Source organism: Pagrus major, chromosome 12 (assembly GCF_040436345.1).
Source record: "Pagrus major chromosome 12, Pma_NU_1.0".
NCBI lineage: Eukaryota > Metazoa > Chordata > Actinopteri > Spariformes > Sparidae > Pagrus > Pagrus major.
Window position 1 is genome coordinate 9,583,297 of NC_133226.1, and position 24,225 is coordinate 9,607,521.

General features: G+C 41.0%; 1 protein-coding gene across 1 annotated transcript in view; it reads right to left on the reverse strand.

Annotated features, from left to right (window-relative positions):
* The window catches only part of musk (muscle, skeletal, receptor tyrosine kinase), a 31,422-nt gene that overhangs the window by 2,372 nt on the left and 4,825 nt on the right, over nucleotides 1–24,225 (reverse strand). The window contains exons 2-16 of the mRNA XM_073478379.1: nucleotides 22,057–22,183; nucleotides 21,142–21,293; nucleotides 20,872–20,999; nucleotides 20,501–20,642; nucleotides 19,968–20,092; nucleotides 15,471–15,630; nucleotides 15,015–15,021; nucleotides 13,499–13,762; nucleotides 13,222–13,415; nucleotides 11,972–11,995; nucleotides 11,727–11,815; nucleotides 6,840–7,014; nucleotides 5,884–6,064; nucleotides 5,605–5,796; nucleotides 2,430–2,578 (exon numbers count right to left, since the gene is read on the reverse strand). Of these exons, the coding sequence (XP_073334480.1) occupies nucleotides 2,430–2,578; nucleotides 5,605–5,796; nucleotides 5,884–6,064; nucleotides 6,840–7,014; nucleotides 11,727–11,815; nucleotides 11,972–11,995; nucleotides 13,222–13,415; nucleotides 13,499–13,762; nucleotides 15,015–15,021; nucleotides 15,471–15,630; nucleotides 19,968–20,092; nucleotides 20,501–20,642; nucleotides 20,872–20,999; nucleotides 21,142–21,293; nucleotides 22,057–22,183 (2,109 nt within the window). The remainder of the gene's footprint in view (nucleotides 1–2,429; nucleotides 2,579–5,604; nucleotides 5,797–5,883; nucleotides 6,065–6,839; nucleotides 7,015–11,726; nucleotides 11,816–11,971; nucleotides 11,996–13,221; nucleotides 13,416–13,498; nucleotides 13,763–15,014; nucleotides 15,022–15,470; nucleotides 15,631–19,967; nucleotides 20,093–20,500; nucleotides 20,643–20,871; nucleotides 21,000–21,141; nucleotides 21,294–22,056; nucleotides 22,184–24,225) is intronic.

A 24,225-nucleotide genomic window follows, 5' to 3' on the forward strand; every position in this document is an offset into this window, starting at 1 on the left:
GATCCACAGAGGTTCCATATTTATAAAACATATTCACTGGGCTGCATAACCAGGATGTAACCCTGGACGCTGGATAACTTTTAAAGCATACGCATCATGCAATTAATTCTCATTGGACTGAATAAACGCCATCTTTACATTCAGTATCCAGTTCTTCTTGTAAATCTATGGATGAAAACACAGCAGGTGATTTTACACTAGTGAAAACACAATTATGGATATAAAAGTGACATCATGTACAACTGTAGAAGTCAAACAAGCATAAAAAAAAAACATGAACATGCACATCCACAGATTTGGATCTTTTTTTTTCTTCACTGTAATGTTTTCCATCTAACTGTCGTGTCCAAGTCAGCACAAGAACCGCAACAACAACTTGCTCGAGTGGAACTTTAGGAAGGAGAGGAGGCTCGGAGGTCGTGCTCAGTTAGTTCATGTCCTGTGGGTCACAGAGTGGGACGGCTCCCCAGAGAACAAGCTCTGATTACTGCTCCCTTGTGTGTGTGTGTGTGTGTGTGTGTGTGTGTGTGTGTGTGTGTGTGTGTGTGTGAGGGGGGAGGATTTCCACAAACAGTAGCAGCCTGGGCTTGAGGTCAGTGGCTGGATCAAAATGTTTCACTCCATCTCTAAATATACAGAACACAGAGGCCCCATCCTCCACACACATGGTGACATGCAGACATATGGCAGCTCTGACTCTGACACATGCATGTTATGGATGATACATGTATTTTTACACATGATTTGCACTGTATTATTAGTCCAAAGGGTAATTAGAGGTTAACTAAATAATTGAATCAACTCTGGTTTCATGTGAGACTTCAGCGTTAGTGTGTCACTCTGCAGATGAGTCAACCAAAATGGATGAACATATGATCCAGGAGTTTGACACATATCTGAAAAATCTCAATTTTCTTCTTCAGTGGTGGATGTTGATTTTAAAATATTTCACAACCACCGCAGTCATAAAATGGACCAAAGTAAACAAACATCTTTCTGCACAGCCGATGACCAACAGCTCTGTTTACTCTGTGACAGTGCCAAGTGGAGTGTGTTGTATGGCTGAATGTCCTCCTGGAAATAGATTTAGATGCGAGCTGTTTGTATTAGATTAGATATGCTGTATTAGTATAGATAAACTTTAATGGAGGACATTTGTTTTACTCAAGCCAACAAAGGCACATTAGCTGTCGAGGAGCACTCGTTTGGCGAATACTTCTATCTGCATCTCTTGTGGTTTTATAGCACCTCAATAAAAAAGATCTGATGTGAATGACTTCATTCAGGAGAATCACAGTCTGTGAGGACATTTACAAAAAACACTTTACAAAGGGGCTGTTTCGTGCATTGTCCCTAGTGTTACTAGGAGACAAGATCTAACTTCTCCTTTTGCAAAACATTTACTGAAACACAGCGAAACTGTCTCTTGTCTGCACTTCGAGGGCACTGGGGAAAAGAACTGAATTCATTGATAGATAGTAAATTAAAATATTGTACCTGTACTGACTTTAAGAAGAGCAGCAATGAAGATGAAACAGATGGCTTAGCTACTACATGATGAAATTATCCAGTCAGAAGCCTTGACTATGTTGTCTGAAAATGTACATGGTACGGTGGCACCTGAGTGAATTCAGGCGTATGACTGCCGAAGTGAAGATGCGACTTTGCTCTCATGGTTCTGTAATTTTTGCTCATCTGTGACTTTACCTTATAACTGGTTTTGAACTAGTACTTCTGTCTGGCTCCTGATGAAAATGAATAAACTGGGCCTTGAAACAGAGCATGTGGCCGAAAAAACCCCAGTGTTTTTGTTGCTTGACTTGTCACCCAAATCAAAAAACCTTGATCGTGTTCCCAATACTAAATATTTAAGAGGAGCAATCAGAGATCTGTGATAAACTGCTCAGATTACCCCCAAAAAGTGAAGTGAAAAATAAGAAGTAAACACAGCACAGAGTACATAGTTCAAAGAATCGTCCATTGAATTAACAATTCACTCGTATAACACTGGTGGACTCAAAATTGATGCATTGGAACCAGAGATAGTCTTTGCAGCACAAAGGGCTTCATACAACTAAATCTGCAGCAGTACTCCCGGGGACCTGTAAACAGACTTTGATGTGTGTTACCAATGCAATCTGGTCAGAGCTCTGGACTTTTCAACATGGTTAAAAACATCTTATTTATGGTAAATGGTTTTTATGGCTGTTAAGTGTGACAGACTCATCGTGTCCATTGCACAGTATTTTCTTTCTGTCTTGTTTCTCTGTCTCTGCTACTGTCTCTCTATTCTCTTTTTCTCTGTTTCTACATCTTTTAACACTTTCTTCATCTATCAAGTACACACACTGATCCAGCAACTGGACAATTTAAAATCCAGCTGTTAGCGCTGCCTCTGTCGGCCTTCACAGACGCACATACACACTCACCTAGGAGCCGTACGATGTTTGGATGGTCAAACTGAGCCATTAGTGCTGCTTCTCTCTGGAAGTCATTCTGCATGTCAGCTGAGGCCTCCTCCTTCAGCATCTTCACAGCCACCATGGTGAAAGACTCCATTGGCAGCAGGCCCGGCGCTCTGCAACAAACAGACATGCACAGAAATACTCAAGCAAAGACAAGAACGGACGAAGAGATAGTTTAAGGATTGTAACTGTCATCGCACCGTATTATGAATTTAAGTGTTGTGTGCATTTACCAGATGTCTGTAACCATGTGATTTTATTGTGTCTATTGAGTCTACGAAAAATAATCCAAACAAAGGAGCACAACTGCATTAATGTCGTGCACGGTAAATGTCGTGCATTCGGAGGAAACAGACGGACACACACTTCCTGTGTTGGCTCCCGAGAGGGGCAAACGAAAGTCAACATGTTTTTTCTCAGTGTAGATTTAAATATAGCTAGCACACAAAACTACACACACACGCATATGGAAACACTCACTTGGTCACCAACACATATACACACACACACACACTGGGAAACTACAGATTGATGCCCATCTGTCGGGGAAGAAGATTTACTCCCTGGGTCTATTTAGGTCTGTGTCAATGCATGTGCATGTGTGTGTGAGTGTGTGTTCATGTATAGATGAACATGTGCTACTAAATGCAGGAATTGCGTCTGCATTTATTTGTACTTCTGAGTGCATGTGCACACAGGAAGAAGTCAGTATTTGCTCATTGCCTTGTTTGAGGTCATGCATGCAGAAATAAGTGTGTGTGTGTGTGTGTGTGTGTGTTTGTGCTCTTGCACTTGCTCTGTAAGGTCAAATGTTTAGTTTTAGACTCTTATAGTCAGGATGTGGTTATATAGTGAGAACATTTTGATCTGTGTTTTTTTTTTTCCAAGACGTTGTTCTTTCGGGTTAAGTAAAAGAAGTGGTTGGTCATCCAGTTCTATGATGTAAGATTACAGATATTCAGTAAAAACTCAAGTATAGTTATACAAATGTTTTTGCGTGTGTGTGTGTGTTTGTGTGTGTGTGTGTGTGTATTACGTTCTCAGGGGTGTCCATGTACTGCACCATTCCAGTTTTCATTAAAAGGATTAGCAGCTGCCCTGAAGGACATCTCAGATCTGCCTGGTTACATGCAGGTGCTACTGTGAAAATGCTGTCAACTACTACAATACACTGCTGACTGTGCTGTTACATGTCCTGTACCCTGATTTATCCGTGGTTTAAGGTTCATTCGTTTGTCATTCTGTCAAAATGGAAGCTGTGATCTTTTATGCTACACACAAAAAAAAACTATTGTTCGAGGAGTCTCAGCCTGAGGAAAGAAGCTGCTCCGTAGTCTGGTGGGACGGCAGCAGATACTCCTATATACCTTGTCACACTGCAATAGGGTGGGTATTGTTTGGCTCTACACAGGCACCTCACCTTACTGATATCACTGATGCTCTGTGCTGCACCTATTGGCATTAAAGCTCTGTGTAATGTCTGTGCGACATGGACAGAAGGTAAGAATTCTCAACCTTGATGGCAATAAGTGAGTTTGTGCTCTCTGTCAGTATATTGCAATTTTGCAGGAGTCTAGTATCCAGTTCCAGCCTGACATAGTTCACAAATGCATATTAGTCTGGTCCCCCTCAAATTCATTTTCGATTTTAAGGGGCAGTATTAACAATTGCAGACCAAAATGCCCGTGGACGCAATTGGATACACCCACAACCAATCAGAGCAGTAAACTGTGTGACATAGTGTTGAGTGACACATGCAAGTTGGGGCAGTTCTTGGTCCATTTTCAAACAGGAAAAAAACAGTACACAAAGAATATGTTCCTAAAAACATTGAGACAGGAAATCTGTAACAGAATCTTGATTCATATTCGATCAGCACTTCGTAGTTTGACACTTGGACGGACCTGGACAGACCTACAACCAATCACAGCAGCGAACTTTGTAACAGGGGACTTTTCAGATCTTGACTGGTGACAGTGCTCTGTCAGTCATTCTATCAAAACCACACAGTATAAAATGACCGGTTGTGATTGGTCTACACAAAACCAGATGGCCAGACGCATCTGCCAGAATGAATATTAGTACAGTGGAGTTATTGAATCTCAAATGGGAATAGTCCTGATAAAACAAAGGTTAAATAAATATTTTTTCAACAAATGAGTTCAGCAGATGTGTCTGGTTCCAAGACTAATCCAGCACACTATAGAACAGAAAGATGTAAGCAGCTCTGACAGGTGTTTAACTATTTCTATTCCACCTTTGACTGTGGCTCTTCAGAACACATATAAGATCTATTGATTTGTTTGATGTCGAACAATAAACCACGCTTATTCTTTAAGCTTTTCTTTGTGAAAATGTGAGTGTGCTCATGTCAGATAGATGCTGCCTCCTGGTCAGGGACATTACAGGGGTGAGAGGGCTGTGAGACTTGCGTAGGAGGAGATAAAGTCTGATCATGCTCAAGTCTCACAAGGTTTGAAAAAATTGAAAATCGAAAATTAATCTCTACTTTTTATCATTTCAGATGCCGTGAATTCTTGGGTTATTAATGTATTGTCAGTTGTGTTGTTGTGGTTGGATGAAAACTACATACTTTGGATAGATTTGGGTGTTTTTTCTAGTGTTTTATAACTAATACTAATAGATTTATGACATTTTAGAAATGCAACTACTGTATGACCCATGTCTGGTATTTATCCTGGTTATAGGGATTAGTCTGAGACCTTGGTGTCTTGCTGTGAACAGGGTCAGTGTGGAGGTAAAGTGAAACCTGTGGCTGCTCTCCTTGTGACTTTGTGAATGACGCAGCAGTTCTCAGAATGACCAGTGGCCTTGTTTAGTCACTCTACCCCCCTTCTCTTCGCTGAATCCTGTCTGACCTCTTCCTCTGCCTGAGAATTATCCACATCATCATGTTAGCCCCTGGCAGCGATTATGATGATGACATGGCAATATTAAATATTTACTGAGTAATTTAATACTGCAAAAAATAACCCTCTTTTGTCTCCAGTTTGGCATGGAAGACTTTTCAGCCTCTCCTTCTCCCTCCTTTCATTTTCCAATCTTTTTCTTTCATCTTATTGCCCACTTCGATAGATATATAGTTACCTATATCAATTACCGTCTCCTCCCCTCTCACCTGGCTTGGAAAACCCGTCCGAAGGCTCCCTCTCCAATATCTCTAACATATTGGATATTATTTCGGGGATACTCCAGGGCCAGCAGCTTTGAGTTCAGCAGCAGGGGAACCCGCTGGTACATGGGGTTGGGGTGGAGTCGATCCAGCAGGAGCTCTGATGGAAGAGCGCTCAGCGTCGGGGTCTCCATCGCTCTGCAGAGAGTAAGAGGGAGAGAGGGATAGAAAGTTGGACACACAGGTAAAGAAAGAACTGTGCGTCGTGTCTGTAATGTATCTCACCTCTTCCGGTTTCTCCACTGCTTCCTGCGTCTGCGGCAGGCGAGGATGGTGATGGTGAGGAAGACCGAAGCTGCGAGTGCGGCCAGGATGATGACGATGACGGACATGGAGTAAGCTGGAGACGACACCGTGGGAGGGAGACGAGAGGTTTGATGAGTGCCTGGTGACTCTGGATATATCACTGATGGACACAGAGACAGTTCAAATAAAGTCATGAGATATTTAAAGTGAAGAGAGGGCACTTGACCATGTTTTGTCCACCGGAAGGGCACCCTAGAGGGCACTTTATCACATTTTGTTGTTGTTTTCACCGCTAGCACAGGAGCTTTGGACCAGGACAGGCCAAAGCAAGCTGGTTAGCATGCTAACTTCAGTAGATATCTCAGCAACACAATTAATAGATGTCAAACGTCAAAACTGTTATTTCTTCACATTCTGTTGCAAATTTTGGTTAATTTTTTTGAATGTTTTTTTTTAACTCAAAGTCGTACATATTGCACCTTAAATTATCTTCTACAATTAATCATGCAGAAACAGAAGATAATGTTAAATGATATTGCTAATATTGACCAAAAGTTCAAGGGGTGTCAGAGATAACAATGCTTTGTTAAGAGGTGTAAGTTCACAGAAGTATCTCTATCCATCCATAACTGCACTAAATCCAAATGACCCATTTATATCAGACTGTCCATAATCTTTCCAATTTACTCTGTTATGGTTAATGTTGGTATTACTGAAATAATGTCCAATATAGCATCAGAAATGTACTAAAACTTTATGAAGGTAAGGTGTCTACAGGTAATGTCTTGACTGCAGCTAGTTGTCTAATCTGTAGTTGCATGTTAGCTGCTAACTGGTGAAATAGCATCCTATAAATTCTCTTTGATGGGTGGGTTTTCTAGGAAGAGAGCCAGGAATTGGAAGAAAAAGGGACAGGGGACAGCAGAAGGCAATACCTGGCAAAATGCTTGTCTCCCCACACATCGGCACGGCGCAGTACTCCCAGCGTATGTTGGGATTCGAGGTGTAACACCAGGGCCTGTCGCTGATTCCTCCGGGGTTCCTACAGTGGTTGTTTGAGTTCTTCAGCTCTGGAATCACATCCACAGAGAGGCGGTGCTGGTGGGGAACCTATGGGACAAGCCAGAACCATGCAGAGAAAGAAAATCAACAAGGACATTGACCTGTTCTTAACAAATCTTTACAGCATAGAACAAGCAATGATGGAAACAAGAGAGGTTGAGTTCTCTTTGTAGCATTTTAGAAAGGAGTATTTTACTTTTTGTTAATCTTGGATCCAGCCTGTGCATCCAGAAGTGTTTTTGAGTAAAGCATCATCTGTTCTGTTCTGTCGCTGAACCTCAGGAGTCTCAGGAAACATACTTGTCTTAAGGGATCAGTAAAGTCCGATCAATACATTTCTTGCTGTATTTCGCAAGCAGATGTGGATGGACAGACTTTTCAAGGAAATGTCAGACACTTCATCAAAAACAAAACCAAGATAGCTTTTCAAATCATTTAACACATTTTAAAGACCCCGTTTAAGGTCGAAGGTAAAGTTACAGTTTAATAGCCGCAAAGGGTGTAAAATGTACTACAGTGAGGGACACTGGGGGTTGCACGGTTGTTTCTGCAATCTCAAGTGCCAACTCAAACACTGAACATCTGGTATCTTCATGTGTCGTGAGCTTTAGTCATCAAAAGAGCAGTGGTCCAACCTATCCCAAGAGATGTGAAGTCATGAGCTGAGAAGGCTGGGTTCAACACATGTGCTGCCGGAGCTGAAAGTGTGAAGTAAAGTGCTCACAGGGTTGATTTCCCACTGGTGCCATGAACGCTTAAAACAACAAGTAATCATACCTAAACGACAAGATGGGTAATTTGTCATTGCTACCTGAAATAATCCAAAGTGCATTTGCTGATCCCACACACCTGTTGGGGATGTGATATTTAATATCGGTGCTGTCAGAACAGCCCACAATCCAAAAAACACTTGGTCAACTAATATCCCTTGGTTTAAGTTAAGGAAAGACTACGGTCATGGTAAAACAAACCCAGCACAAAGCACACAGCAGCACAAAACACACACCAATGGCAGTGAGGGGTAGGCTTTTTCGGACTGCGGTACGTTTATGAGGTACTTACATGACTGTGGCGTTTTGGCATTGAACAGAGCTGTTTATCTATGTATTTATTGGACTAAAAAAGCTGAGAGAGCTTGTTAAACGTAGCAAACTAGCTGCTAACGCATCACCCTGCTGGCCAGAGCTACGGGAGGGAGGCCTGAAGGGAGGGGTTGGTATTTTTTCAGTGGGATATTTTAACCAATACTTATTACATCATAGTAGCTGTGATATTAAACTGTAATGAATAATATCCTAACAGTGACTCAAGATGCACAAGTGCAAATATAAGAATGATTTAAGTCAGTATTTCTTATTAAGTAATAATTGGCGGTCACTTCATTTATTACATTTAATGTATTATTATGACATGCAGGAGCTGACTCACCAAACATGTTTAATTCATTACTAGTGTTCACAACAGTCAAAACACTTAATCAAAGTTTGGCTGCAGTATTTCTGCATGACTCAGCAATAAAAAAAAGGACACGACTCACTCTATGCACAAGAAACGTGTGCTTGTAACTCGATGACACACATGTGAGTATGTGCTGAACATAAATGTGATTTTACTACGGAGGGGAACGTATGACATGTGGAACATTAGAGTTTGGTGCTCATTTCCTAAAGGACTCATATGTGCAGAATGTTTTATACCGACTGTTAAAAACATTTACTTAAAGACATCTGCTATCTGATGCATAAAAGGTAAACTATGACTTTGGAATGACCCGTCGATGAATAATCTCGTGTTGTGGGATGCAAAAAAACGACTCCAACTGTTCAAAATATTAGGAACAGCTGCTCCTCCCGTTGCTCTAATGGACCAGGTAGGAAAGTGAAAGCTACAGTGTACCTTCAACCGTAAATCCACAGTCACCTATTATACACATCAGCATGTATCAGTGATCTTGGCAATAAGATGGAAGTTGGTGGAATTCATTTCAAAGATGTTTCTATGAAGCCCGCATTTCAAACATTTTGTTTTGGTTTCCTCCGATATAGCCCACATACTTTCAAGAAAAGACAGTCATGTTTTTCTTAAAATACTCAGTCCTTAAGTCATTTTATCAGTGAACACTTTTACACTCTAACTCAAGTAGTTATTTTGATGACTTTACTTCTACTTGAGTACTTTATTTCGCCAACTAACAGTACTAATCTACCCATCTCTGACCATGCTTTGTTGCAGTCAAGGCCTGTTAAATATCAACCCACCCCAGGAACAAATCTCTCTCCAAGCTGAAGTCAAAAGTTGGCAATCCCAATCTTTTTTTTTTTTTTTTTTTTATACAGCACTTATGAAAGGAAATGAAAGCTTAGATGCTGGTTAGGAACTTAAGCATAATCATCAACATGATCCCATTGCCTTTAACTGCCTTCCTCTTAACTTATGTTTGGCCAGCACATTATATCACAAAATTCCAGTCTCTTCCTGGAAGCAGCACACGATACGATCTCATCGCCTTTAACTTTAAATCCTGACCTTCATATGGACCAGAACTCCCTGACAGCACGGCACCCCTTCAAGGGAAACAGCACCCTGAGCCAATCAGCAGGCCTATAATACATACTGTACAGTATACTGTATATACAAGGATGCTTATGGGTTTAAATTAACATTATCACATTATATTATATCAGTATTTAATTCCAAATTAAGCTTCTATTTAAGGTGTACAAAAACAACCATTCCATTCTCACACAGTTGATTTAACACTCAAAATTCGCAGTAATTTTTTCCACAATGGGTCCTCGACTTCAGGAGGCTTCTCAATTCCATCGTATAAATATTAATTTTGCCTTTTTTAGTAACATAAGACGAGGAGACATATTTAGCTAGTTTGTTTGGAGTGAGTTGTAGGCAAACGTTACAGATAAATGGAGAAACTTTCGGCTAAACATGGCATTACTGGCTTGTATTGATGTTAACAATCAAACATTATCTTGCACTACAAAGTGACCCAAGTGACCCATTTGTTAATTCTGAAGAGGATGCTCTAGTTATACTTTACTTTACGTTACTCATTTTAGTGTAGCCTAGGCCTAGAGTGTTGGATTTACAAACGCACGCAAAGCTAACGTTAGCGTCTTAAATTGGTTGAAAATACTGTCTTTGGTGGACTTAACTTGTTTTTGAAATGAGAATCCAGCGAAGGGGTCTTAAATATACAGTCGATAGCTACACGGATAATATTGTGCTAATAGAGCCTTACACTCTGCTTTAGGACTAGCTACAAAGTGAATAATTTTAAATATGACCCCACAAAATGGCACAGAATTAAATGCCACGAGCTAGGTTAGGTTACTGCTCTAGGTAGTAAGCTAGTTAGCTAGATATGCTAAAGCTTGTAGCCTACCTCAGTGCAGACAACCACCCAATGTTAGGTAGCTAGCTAGCCAGACACTCTAACGTCCACAGCTTAGCAGCAGACAAACAGAGTTGACCATTCTTTACACACGTACTCTTGTGTTTTTGGCTTTAGGGAAGGTATAACAACAAACCACCATCATAGATCTATACAGCGTAGCGCTCTTACTGCCTATTGCATTGTTCTTGAGTACACTATGATATTTTGAGATTGCTGTCTACATTCTGGATCAAAATAATCTGCACCTGTGCTGTAGTGCTGCCAAAATATTCATAAAAACACACATGTACTCTGCAAACATGTGCGTTCTCACAAACACATCCACACCAGCAGCTCTGGTCAGTGTCGACCAGTGGGGGCAGTAAATCATGTTGTGTGTTTTTGAAGAAGAAGTCACGAGTTCGCAGTCCTCCCAGTGTGGGAAACCAAACCAAAGTGTTTACAAGTGTGCGCATTTTTGCAAGTCAGACACAATATGTAGTCGACATATTTTTCAAACTGTGTGCTCTGATGTGCACATGGTTTGGGGCGTGTGTGAGGGAGAAAAACGCTAATTATATTTAAACTGAGAGTGTGGGCCAACACTGTGTGGAGAGAAAAAGAGAGAACGGACAGCGAGAGAACGAAAGAAACAAAACGCTTTGAATCGTTCTCTCAATTTAACACACGTCTCTGTGTGTGAGCAAGTGTAACATGTTAGAGTGTGTATGTGTGAGTCTGCGCAGCGTATGCGTGTGAAAACTAATTGCTTCCAGAGGCAGGATGTGACACGATGAGCCCCTCCCTCTCTGCTGACCTGGCAGACACACACACACACACACACACACACACACACACTGCACAGGAGAGTAGTAACAGTTCACCCTAACAGACCCTCTCACTGAGCAAAGCAATAAAAACATAAAGAGGCTTTTGGGCCACAGGGAGTGTGTGTGTGTGTGTGTGTGTGTGTGTGTGTGTGTGTGTGTGTGTGTGTGTGTGTGTGTGTTTCTGTTTTTGGTTAGAGGTCAGGAATGTTTGATATAAAACTGAACATCCACGCACAAAATATCAGTCACACTTCAATCATTTACTAGAAAACGGAGACATTTATAAACACAGGCATTAGTTGTGTTGTTGGCTTTGCTTTCAACAGCTGTTCAGCAGCTTCCTCCTATTTTTTCCACTTTTTCAATCTTTATTTTACAGTAATTGTAATTGACAAAAGAAATATTTCTTAATTTCGAAGTTATTCGATAAATTCTGGAAAATTTTCTGTCTTTCTGGAATTAGACATTTCTCCCCGACCCTCTTTACATGTGGTCATTTTCATAAAATGTATATATTCTACACAAAAAAACCACAATACCTGTTGGCTCCATGACTGACACGGGATCCCAGACCTCGTCACATTCATGCTGCCTTGGTAGAAACGGCCTCTTTCATTGTAACATGTTGCTTTTGATAACAGACAGAATGGATACAGGATTAATATATTATCATTATTATTATTATACAATTATTCAATTATTTCTATTAAATTCATTATTAATTTATTTTGTGTGAGATGTAGTTTTGATGCATTTGTGTTGAATTGTGTGTGTTCATACTCACTTGTGATTTGATCTCTCTTGATGTCTGAAATACAGAAAAAAAAACATTTAAAACAATTTAGAGGAAATACAGCTATTAAGTAATCTGAATACTTAAGATCAGTTTACACAACATACACAAACTATGCCCGGAGACTTTTTAAACCATACACCACACACACACACGAGTCACACACCTGCAGCTGTATGTTTTGGCTCAGCTATAAGACCCTCTTAATGACCTCATCAGTATCAGTCTAGCAGGCCAGGCTTTATTTGGCCCTGAGCATATGAAGAAGTACACGCTGCCAACTCCTGCTTTTCTTTTACATAACGCTCCATTTCCTCTCTGCTATTAAGCCGGGCTCAAACTGTTTCTGCAGGACAGATTCAACAGATCTTAGATTCAGCAGATTCTAGAAACAAGATGCATTTCTATGTTGCAGCACTGCATAGTGTCAGCTGTCAGGTTGGTACAAAAGTACTATTTGGAAAAATAGTGCAATTAGATTATAGTTAAATTGTCAAGAATTACTTGATTACATTTGTGATTACATCTTCAAAATATGCCAATTTTAAAATGAGGAAACTTTCTTGCATGATAATAACCAATGCTCTGTTGACTCACTAAAGCATGTCCGCCTTACAAAAACAAAGTGCTCCATGTGGCCTTAAACAGCAGCAACACAAAACATACATATATGAAACATCATTCTACATGCTGTAAAATACACACAGTACACCTGTGGTCTGTGCTGGAAGTGTTTGTAGCTGTTGGTATTGTTAGGGTCATCACCAACAGTACATACTGAATATGCACAATGCATTTAACCACTACTGAAAATGTTTTGAGATGTGTGAAGAGGAAAAACAAAACTCAAAGAAACTAAATTTGTGTTGCTACGTATATTTTTTAGTATAAGGTGAAGTTATTTCAGTGTTTTATTTTGAAGTTGCCACGTAGGTTGTGTTCAGTAACTGACTACCTGTATATTTCAACATAATCTGTCGTACTTGACGTCCTGGGACTGAGACCCAGCAATCAACTATCTTTCCGGTGCGTTTACGAACGCTCGGACAAATCCTACTGATTCTACCTTTAAGTTTAATAGTCTTTGAATTATATCAATATGAAGTGAGGTTCAATTAGCTTTGCACTGAAATGGCCAGAAGAAATGTCCTTCAGAGCGAAACTAACTTACTTACTTTTATTTACTTCTACTTCAGTGAAGAATGGTTCTTGACTTTTGACTTCACTTTGGAATATCTTACCTACAAAAGGCACATGTGTACAAGCGTCAGGGTCTGCGCCAAGACTTGGTAAGGCCTGACAGTTTGGCAGCAGTGAAGTGGGACTGTGGGACCCGGGGACAGAGCTGAAGAGACCAGGCTGGACTGAACTGCTGCCCTCCAGTACCAACCACTCCTTATGGCAGTACAGCTCCTTCACTGCCAGGCAGTGCTCTCTGTTGTAAAGAAAAAACATTTAGCCATTCATCTGTCATAAAACGATTCACTACTTTGTTAATTCTGGGGACCCGTGAGCTACCTGCAGACAGGTTTAGGTGCCGGTCCTGAACCTCTTGGGTTGCAGTCGGGGAAGGACGAGTGGCAGAGCAGCGAGCGTACTGCAGGGTTACACAGCACGCTGAGTCCTTCCAGCTCCGTCCACCAGCTCTGGACCAGGTACTCCTGCATGTCCTCGGGGTCCGAGAGGGAGGAGTTAAAGAAAACCAGCAAGTCGTCTCTCAGGATATTGCGGCACACATCTCCACGGTACGCGCTGCAGTAGCCTGTGACGCTTTTGTAGTGTCTGTTGGAAGAAGACGCGCATGAATACAAGCATTTGGTTGCAGATCGATTAATTGAGAAAATAATTGACAGATTAATCATCAGTTGCAGCCCTATTTGGCTGCTGGAGCTAAATGTGTACTCTGCTTTTAATGGAAGAGTTTATATAATCCCCATAGAAGTTGAAATGTCAGATTATAGTAGGTACTTCTCCAAACACAGGGAAGAAAGTTAACTACTGGCCTGGACCCAGTTGTTCTTAGGATGTGTGTTTTACAATAATAAAGAAATACGGTGAAAAAGAGATGGTGACTATAAATCCCTACAGCAATCAGTCTTTTACTGCTTTGGCTTATTAGTGAACCTTTGTGGAGGGGTTTACACCAAAATAACTGAGACGAAATGATCTACTGTACTTGTGTGAACTCACATTACTCATCCAGATCCTGATCATGACACAAGTTGTATTAGGTTCATATGAAATGACATGCCTGTTTGCCTGTTGGACTTCTTTGCTGCCTCTAGAGTCTTGATCTGTTGTACACACATACATAATCCAGCACACGTTTCCCACTCTGTCTGACTGCTTGTTTTTTCAGCTCTTGCGTCTGTTCGTCTTCCAACATTTCTCTCTTTCTTTTCTGTTCTTTCGGCCTCACATTAATGGTCTTTCTCTCTGCCCGTCTGTCTGACATCCCTCACTCCGCTCTGCGTTTCTCTCTGTCTGTCTGTGCACTGCAGCGCTTACAAACTCCAGATGTCGCCTCTCGGGGAGATTGGTGCTTCAGAAGAGCTCAAGTCAAACCATCAGACTCAACGCTGACTGTAAATCTTTCAACCCCGTCATCCCACCATGTCCTCCTCCTTTTCACTTTCTCACTGTGCCTCTCTCTGCTGCTTCTGCATCCTATAAATATAACGGTCCAGATGTGGTCACGAGTTGGCAGATCATGTAAGATCTAGCCATCGAGCCTGATACTTTTGTCCGTCTATGACCTGAAATCCGTTGTCTCTTTCCCCCATTCTCACCAGGCATCCCAAGGCAACCGTTTTCTCTTTCTCCTACCTTTCTCCCCCTCTCTCCATCTCTTTCTTTGCAGTTACATAGTCCAGATGTAGTGACTGGGGTTGTGTTGCAGTTCAGGAAAGTTCAAACTCAACACACACCATATGGGTGACAGAGAAACAAGCTCTCTTTTGGCATTGGAGGTTCATTGATGGAGTAAAAATGCATATTGTCTCATGAAAGATAGCATATAGAGCATTTCTCTTACCTCCACTCTATGGGGAAGTGGCAATATCCAGAAGACGATGGTTGGAGACACAGAAGCAGGAGGACAGAAGAGAAGAGAGGAGGCAGACAGATGACCGAGGGAAAAAAGACAAAAATCAGCCTCAGTAGGAAGAGAAGAGCGACCATGGTGCTTCTCTCACCGATTCATAGCTATCTGTGAGGTTACTGAGGGACAACCAGGTGGAGGGTCAGTGTGTGTGGTCAGGGAGGGTGTGTGTGTGTGTTGTTTTAGGTGACTGTGGTCATGGGGTGTGTGGCTGAGGTATCAACCAAATGGGAGGGCAACAGACAGCTGAAGCCACAGAAAGCACAACTCAGTGGCAGCTAACATAACTCAAGACAAAATGGTAACAGCCTCCTAACACACACAGACCGAAGAGCTACAAGTATCTATTGGTCATTTTTTAATGTGCAAAAAATTTAGTGTCAAGTGTACCTGTGACAGTGACTCTGGCGGTCGCCTTGACAGTGTTGGCTCCGGCACTGTGTCTGTTGGAGGCCAGACATGTGTACAGAGCCGGCTTATTCACCGTGACTTTAAGAACGGACAGGACCACCTCTCCTGTCAAAGTCTCTTCGACCGATGCACCTGAGATCTGGGAAAAAAAAAACATTTCGAGAAAAGAAAATGAGCAGAAATATGTCATCATGCAAGAACAAATGACACTTACAAATATTTCCTTATACATGAAAATGATGCCTCCTTTCATTAAAGATAGACAGAGTTGTTTTTGTCCACTTGGGGGCAGCAGAACAACCTAGAGACCCAACCTTGACATACTATATTATCTCTTAGAGCTGTTCGTTCTGCTCCGCGGAGAATACACACCAAGATCGAGCCAGGCAGGAAGTCGGACACAGGAAGGCATAGAGCATGCACTCGATTTTCAGAATAAAACAACCTGTGCAGAAGTTAGAAATATTTACCATTAAGAAACCATTTAACTACATAGCCTACTCGCCTGCACTTATGATATGTTCCCAGTGGGATAAGAAGTCGCCACATCGCACACATGGGGTCACAGAGACATGCCCGATGGAAACAAGACTTAATATTTGCTATCTTTTTAGCTCTGGTTTAATTCTCACCAACTCCTAAGGGAAATATGTTCTAAGTATGCTCTTTAGCTGCTAAACGCTCCACTGTGTTCACTAGCTAGCTGCTAGGCTCTGTCGTTTGGTGCTGGGAAGGTAGTCTACAGTGGGTTTCTCAGAGCTTAAGATATTCATGGGGCATTTTTACACCTTTAATTAACAGTGTGAGGTGAAGAAGTGAGGTATGACATGCAACAAAGATCTCCATCTGGAGTTGGACCAGCAACTTAGCGGATACATGGCGTCTGCTGTAGCCATTCGGATATGAGCTTTTCTGATGAAAACAGGTGCCTGCTACCACCGGAAACAAGTGCTGTGACTGAATAAAAATAGAAGAACTTGTGCAACATCAAATCAGAGTGGTACCACAGAAAAGCCACACATCATGTGACCAGTTGTTCATAGAAAAATGATATGTGCTTTTTAAAAAACAAACTTTACCGTAACCGTGTTGCCTTACCAGGTATAAATGATGCCTCCTTCATTTAAGACCACCATAGAAACATGTACCATCAAGCCCTTAATCTCCCAAATTACTCAGAAGATAACACAGAGTATGACCCTTTAAATTGCGTAAATGATTCCATGGAAGAAAGGTAGCATAACTGGAAACAGACCCCTGAAGTGTTTATGGTTGGGACCTGTAGCTGAAGCTAGGTAACCAGGAAACCGGCAGAGAATTTGGTGGAACATCTCAAAATAAATGGCTGTTGTCCTCTGTTATCAGGCAGCATTCATGGATCAGGAAGATTGTGTGCTTGACTTAGAGCAACAGAGCTGAGCTTTACTTTTTGAGATCAAGTGGAGCAACGGTCCATTTCATCTACCTCCTCACCAGATGTTGGCGCAAAATTGAGTTGTCAGCAAAAGGGGAAAGTTCCATCATAAAATTTAAAAAATGTCTCAAGATTTAATGTGTAAAATATTCATATGCTGTAAATAAACAGTCTCATGGGTGTTGAGCTGATAGGAGCACATACACTGTGTAATATAACCACTTGTGATGATTTAGTGGATTTAAATATTCCCTGGTATTCACACAGGGCTGATGTCGCCATATTAAATGTATTTGTTGTTTTTAGTTCCTGTATTCACACTCACATCTATAAGTGATATATGTGAGAGTCTGCAGCGGGTGTGTGAGCGCCCGAGTCAACGTGCTGATGTGCGACGTGTCTATATTTGAAGCCGTGTCTGACACCGCCTGTTTTTAGGACGAGCTCGATCCAGCCCCGCTGAAATTAATGACCTTAACAAGCTGCCAGCAAAAGCAGCTCACACAGTCATTTTAATCGGCACACACACACTCACACACGCATAGTATTTACAGGCATTATGGGCCTGTAATCACATTGTAGCTAGCACCCAAGACTATTAAATACCCAGACATTATGTGGTGTATGTCTGCCCGCAGTGGCACGCATAAAAAATGTCTGCTGCCTGTTTGAATAAACGTCCTGCTTAATACTCTTAAGGTGGTCTTGTTCATGATTTGAAAAAAGCACATCTTATAAAACAGTTAAGTAGCCAGTTAGGTTATATGAGGTATAATTTTTAGCAGGTTTCTACCAGGATCAGTTAAAATGGTAATTCCTTTTAACATTTAATCTGCAAGAGTAAGAGAAATTGTAGACAATCAATAATTAGCTTTTCAATAGTTAAAATTCCAAATCAATTGTAGATATTCTTCAAGGTAAATTATGAAACAATTTCCGTCTTAAACATTCGAAAGAGCAGTTTTGACGTCATGTCAAAGGTGATTGGGTTGCAGTGATATATAGCTATAAAGAAGTTAGCATGCTTACCAGCTAGCCGCGGCCTGTCCCATCATGTAATACCACTCCAAGCTCACCTTGCCCGCTAGCTGCACAGCTAACTGAGCTAACAGCAGCTACAATTAGCAGCAGTTAGAGGGTACTGTGGTGATATGCTGCCCCCTATTTTTTGCAGTTACCTTTGAGAGGTGGCAACTTCTCATAAATTGCACCTTTAAAGGAGAAGTTTTTAAATATTGACCACTTGTTGAATGCATACTCCCAACAAATAGGGGCAACATATCACCAGAGTATCTGCTAAGTGCTGCTAACTGTATGCTGTTTATCCATTCATGACTGGAGCTACTGTTAGCTTGTTAGCTCAGTCAGCCACGCAGCTAGCCAGACTACCTCGGGGGTGTTGGTGTTTACACCACTAGCACAGGAACTTTGGACCACTGGGGTAGGACGTTTTCAGGCCTGGGGCTAGCTGGTTAGCATGCTAACTTCAGCAGATATCTTTGCAACAATACAAAGATTATTTCTTCACATTCTGTTGATAATTCTAGTTATTTTTTGAGTGTTTTAAACTTAACTTCTTACATGCATTTCAATAATATATTTATATTATATTTTCAATAAGAACGAAAATGCATTTGATATGAATCTTGAATAATGTCTTCTGCTGTCCTAAAAACCTTTGCATGTGGTTGTGAGGGTATTAAAACCAAACCATTGCAATGACTCACATATTAGAACATACTCATTAGATATTAGACTTATAACAACTGATTACTTGACGTTCTGGGTCACAAAATCTATTAAAAGTTACCTTTATCTCCCTCTATAATATACATCTCGCCTTTACAACAGCTATATATCCAAATAAGATGAGTAAGCCCATTATGTGACTGGGCTGTTGCACAATCTAGTCTCTGGATCACAGTCAGCAGTTAGAGGCTTTGTGCATGCTCCCTTAAAAAGACAAGCCAATTGCAGCTGATAACACTGTGTATCATTGGCTAAATTGAAGGCAATCTCTTCAATCCCCTGTCACTATAATGGGAATTCCTTTGCTGTTTATACCGCTGATCCCACAGCCAATCTCTGAGCACTGTGTTAAGTCTGTGTATGTATGTCAGGGAGACGGACAGCGAGGGGTTAGTTGGGTAATTTCTTGTATGTTTGCATTACAGTATACTGTATGTGTGTGGATTTGTGTTCCTCGTGTCCCGGTTTCCTTTGTTGCCCTTGCTCACGCTCACGACTTATATTATTGTGAACTAATTCTGCATTAAGATCTTAATTGATTTGTTGATCAAGCCACATGAACAGCAAAACGAATGTATGCCAGTCAGTATTTACACATGAAATTGGTCTGTGTTTAGCCTTCTGTCTGTTGTTGGATTAGCCAGCCAGCAAGGTCAGCTGTTTGCTGCTAATGTAAGCAGACAATGCTAATGTGCAGGTTACACGTATTAGCAGTTTGTCTACTAAATATACTGGTTAGCAGAATTGTATTCTTTTGTGCGCTACGATATTGTTTAATCTCAGATCTATACAAAGACGAAGGCTTTTTATAAATAAAACTTCATATGAGTATTTCTGTAATGCATGTTGGCCTTCCTCCTTATCTGGTCTGTTATTGTCACAGCTTTCCTAATATGTAAAGCTCTGCGGCTGACAATGTGTCGAAATGTCAGCCATGCGATACATTTTCTCTATTGCTGGCCGTGTTGGAGTGACATTTGAGCCAAACTCCACCACTGTGAAGGAGACAAGAATATTCCTGGAGAGATCACAAGCATTTATGAGAAGCCGAAGGGTCAGAGCCTGGACGTGGATGGATGGATGCATGGAGCTATCATCATAAACAATGTTTTTACGTTGGTTTTTGATTGCAAAAATGTTGTTGTGAGCTTTAGTTTCTCGTTACATGCGGTTTAGACACTTTTTGACCTTGACAGGGGCACATTTACAATGAATTTAACCCAATCAGCATCAGTCAAGGACCATTTAGAAACTCACCAAACCCCCAAACTTGTTTTCACACACACAAACACACACCGAGCCTGAGCACTCACTGTATTCCCATTTTCCAGCCAGGTGATGGTGGGGATTGGATTTCCAGTAGCATTACACTCCAGTGAAATCTGGCTGCCATACTCCACCCTCTTCTCCTTGGGAACCCGCAGGATTCGTGCTGGAGCTGAACACATACATACACAGTCATTTTCCCATCACTTTTGGATGCATTACTTAGACTTACAGCACATTCATTTCATGGAAACTTACAACCACTACTTACCTAACCCTAACTTTAACCTAAACCTAACCTTAAACCAAGTCTTCACCTTAAAATCGAATGATTTACATTACGGAGACGTTTTTGTCCCCATAAGGACAGCGTGTCCCCACAATGTGACTGTGTAACAGATTTATGTCCCCACAATGTCACAAATACACGTCCGCACACACACACATGCAGTCACACAGTTTCGACACATGAACACACATGCTGCAACTGAAAAATTATATTCCACTGTACTGAATGACAGTTTTTTAAGTATACAGGATATACTAAGCATAGAAAGTGAAACCAAGTTTAAATACATACCCTGTACCTCTATGGTGACAGGCTTTGAAAAGGCCAAACCAAAGCTATTCCTGGCCACACAGCGATACTGGCCGGCATCCTCCTTCTGTATGTTATGGATCTTCAGTGCACCATAGTCAAGAATGGTAACACGGTCAGTGATCTGGGAAGATAAACTGATTTGTTATTTCCTTTTCTTCTTTGATTGAAAGGCAAAGTCGTTGGTTTTAAAAACCAAGACAAAAGCGAGGGCATTTGGGCTATTTTGTAATAATTAATACACAGTCTGGATGTTTTCTGTATTCTGCACCCATTCCCAGTCCTTCCAACAGTCCAACAACTTCCTGTAGTTGTAAATTAAAGTTAAAAAAAAAAAAAAAAAAAGCAAATACTTTGATAAGCTCATCATCCTTGAGCCAGGTGACATCTGGTTTGGGGTTGCCGAGGGTAACACAGGGCAGCACTGCTTTGGATTCTACCAGAAGGGTCACATTGGTGGGATGGCGTTTGATTTGTGGCTCTGATGGCAAAACAAGAGAGACAAGACAGGTTTAGTCTGTGAGTGTTTTGTTCTTAATGGAACTGTTCCAACTGCAATTTAAAAGAAAAAAAAATTATCTGGACTCAAGATCAAGACAACCTTAGACAGAAAGCAGACATACTCATCTTTAGCTGCAACGCTCCGCAGCTCTTGGCTGGCTCTCCGATGCCGTTACTGGCAATGCAGCAGTATTCTCCATTGTCTAACTCTCTGACATGAGGGATGATTAACATCTGTCCCTGCTCTCTGGTAATGTACCGGGGGTCATAGTACCTGGTGGTGAGCGAAGAAGAGTCTGATTGTGAGCAGAAGCAACCGATGGACTTTTATTTACCATTCTTAACTTGTTAATTGTCTTGAAATATTAAGAGCTTTAGAAGTATGCTGTTAGGGAAACTGTCGAATATGACCCTAACACGAACAATCCATATATGTTTGAATATCTGATGTAGGCTATGTGACTACAATGTTTTGCATTTGGCAGTATTTGTATTTGAGATTTGTAGCATTATGATGACCAAACTTACGAGCTAATGTTAGCCTAGAATTTTGCCACATTTTTTAAAAATATCTAATAAGTTACCTCGCTGCTGGCCAAAATCAGAGCTTTTAAATTAAAGACTTTTTGTCATTTTGTAGCCTTGTTGATGGCTTAAATTAGAGCTTATGTTACAGGAATCAAATCAATTTTGCCATGTTAGCCTTGTAAGGCCATACTTAGCAGCTATTGTTACTGACGTTTCATTACTGTACCATAACCATAGTCTTGTGATGAAAAAAATGCAGCAGCTATTTACACATTTTAAGGTTAGCCTAAAGCTTAGCATCTAGCGCTGACATGTTTTAAAGCTGCCACTATGGCCGAGGAGACCAAGAAGGAAATACTAGCTAAAGAAACTCAAACATCATCAACATAAAACTAAAGAAATACAGTACACCCCAGAAATTTTGAAAATCGTGTGGAAGTCAAAATGCATTGGCCATAATATATATATAACCATTTGAAGCGTGGTCGCCTAAATAGGTGTAAGCTCACATTATTTGGTGGTTGTTCTTGGTCCAAGTGATTTCAGCGGGGGGACGGGACTCCACCTCACAGATGAAGGTGGCGTTGTGATCCAGCAGTACATCCACTGTCTCTAATAAGGTGATGATACGAGGCGCTGCAGGCGGTGCACATAGGGAAAAATCATGAAGACATTCATTACAAAACAAGACATCCATTACAGTATTTGGAAAAATGGTCAGACAGAACATTAACATCATAATAGATCTGACTGAGGGAAGGAAGGAATTAGCTGCCAAATGTGATTGCTAATGTAAAAGTTTTGGGAGATAAGGTTGAAAATTGTTCATGTTGTTTCGTAATAATGCATCACAGGGAAGTGTAAACAGCTGCATCTTCTCAGCCAAATGATCTGACATTCTTGGCATTCCTGCTTGAGACAGAGTCATCTGTTTGAGTCACTCAGCGTCCAGCTATGACTGTTGACCAATGGGACCAGATCAGAGGTTCTGTGGTTTGTTGCAGCTCTGACCTCAGTCGAGCAGAAGAAGGGTGACTTTGAGGGGAGTCTGTTCATGCGATTACATCTGAAGCAATTTGGGATTTTGCAACTTTACATAAAGTATTGTGAAAGAGGGGGAAAAAAAGAAAAGGATTAGACGGAACAGAGACAGAACGACAAAGACTGGAACTGGATGCAAAGTTGCAGCGAGGACATTTTAATTTAAGGTTCAAGGACAGACTCCGTCCCCGGTGCACACACTGTTCTCCACTATCTTGTTTCACCAGATGGTCTTTGTTAAAATGAAAGCAGGTAAATCGCCAGTTCTGTGTATGCTGAATATACAAATTATTAGAACCACCTGTTTTTTCCATGATATAAACCAGGTGAATCTAGAGTAAAGATGTGAGCAAAGTTTAGATGGTGAAAGGGAGTTGTAGGAGAAAGGCAGTTCACTTTCAGACGAGTGGGACAAGAGTAAAAGGGAATGCAGCTCAGTATTAGTAATGCAGTCTGATATTTATTTATTTTTTACTCAGGGTGAATATGTTGAGGTGGAAGAAATGAACGGGGGAGTAAAAACAAACACAAAGACATGTTAAAAGGGAAAAGCGATGGAAGAAGATAGCGGTAGCACAGGAGTGAGGCAGCCAGTGTTTATACGTGGATTCAGATCAGAGACTTTAAGGTTGCTTTAAACTTTGTCTGAACTGAGGAGAGGAAGAGGTCGAATGGAAAACAGAGGAGAGGAGAGAAGGAAAGAGCAGAGGATGCTTTTAAAGGACAGAGTTTGAAGGACATTATGCTTGTTTGTCTCTTGAGAAACAAAGATTTCACAATAGCAGCCCACAACCCCCGGCCCCAGGTCACTGCTGCTGTTTGACTCATGGAAAGAAGGCTACTGTGAATCAAACCCTGACAAGAGGTTAAACCTGGGTTTTAAACACTGGGATGCAATTTTAGCCAAGGTCAGAGCAAGGTTAAATATCTCAGCAGTACCTGCTTTATTAAGTCATGTCATGTATGCAGTCTAAAATCGTATTTTTAGCACGGTAGCAGCAGGACTCTGTGGATGGCAACACTGGTCTGTCTGTCCACCACTTTATTGAAATATCTATTCAATTATTAGACAATCGTGGACACTAATGACGTTGGTGAATGCTCATGTTTGTGCGTTTTTTTTTGTGAAATGTCTCAACAACTAAGGACAAAATGATTCCCCTCTAAGGATAAACTTGATAACCCCATCCAACATTTTGATTTATTTACCAAATACTCGCAAAGCTATTATGACATCCCTACAAGCCTCAGCTGTAATTTAGCATTAGCATTTTGCTCAAAGCACCGCTGTGTCTATGGTACACTCACAGCAACCCAATCACCAAAATAAATGCTGCCAATGTACAGTACATTTCAACAACCCACAATTATATTGAAACTTTACACTTCGTTATGTCCGATTTTCAGTTTTATGTATGACAACGCTGTGCTTATGGTCTGGTTAGGTTTAGGCACAAAAACCACTTGGTTAGGACGAGGTGAGATCATTTTTCAGCACCACAAACATGGCTGAAAATCGTCCCGACGTCTTATTACACATAGCTGGTTTTGCACATCCAATTCACGTCAGTATTTTTCACATCCAGTGGTTTAACGCTTACCAATGTTGAAACACTGTCTTGAACAGTGGTCTTTGG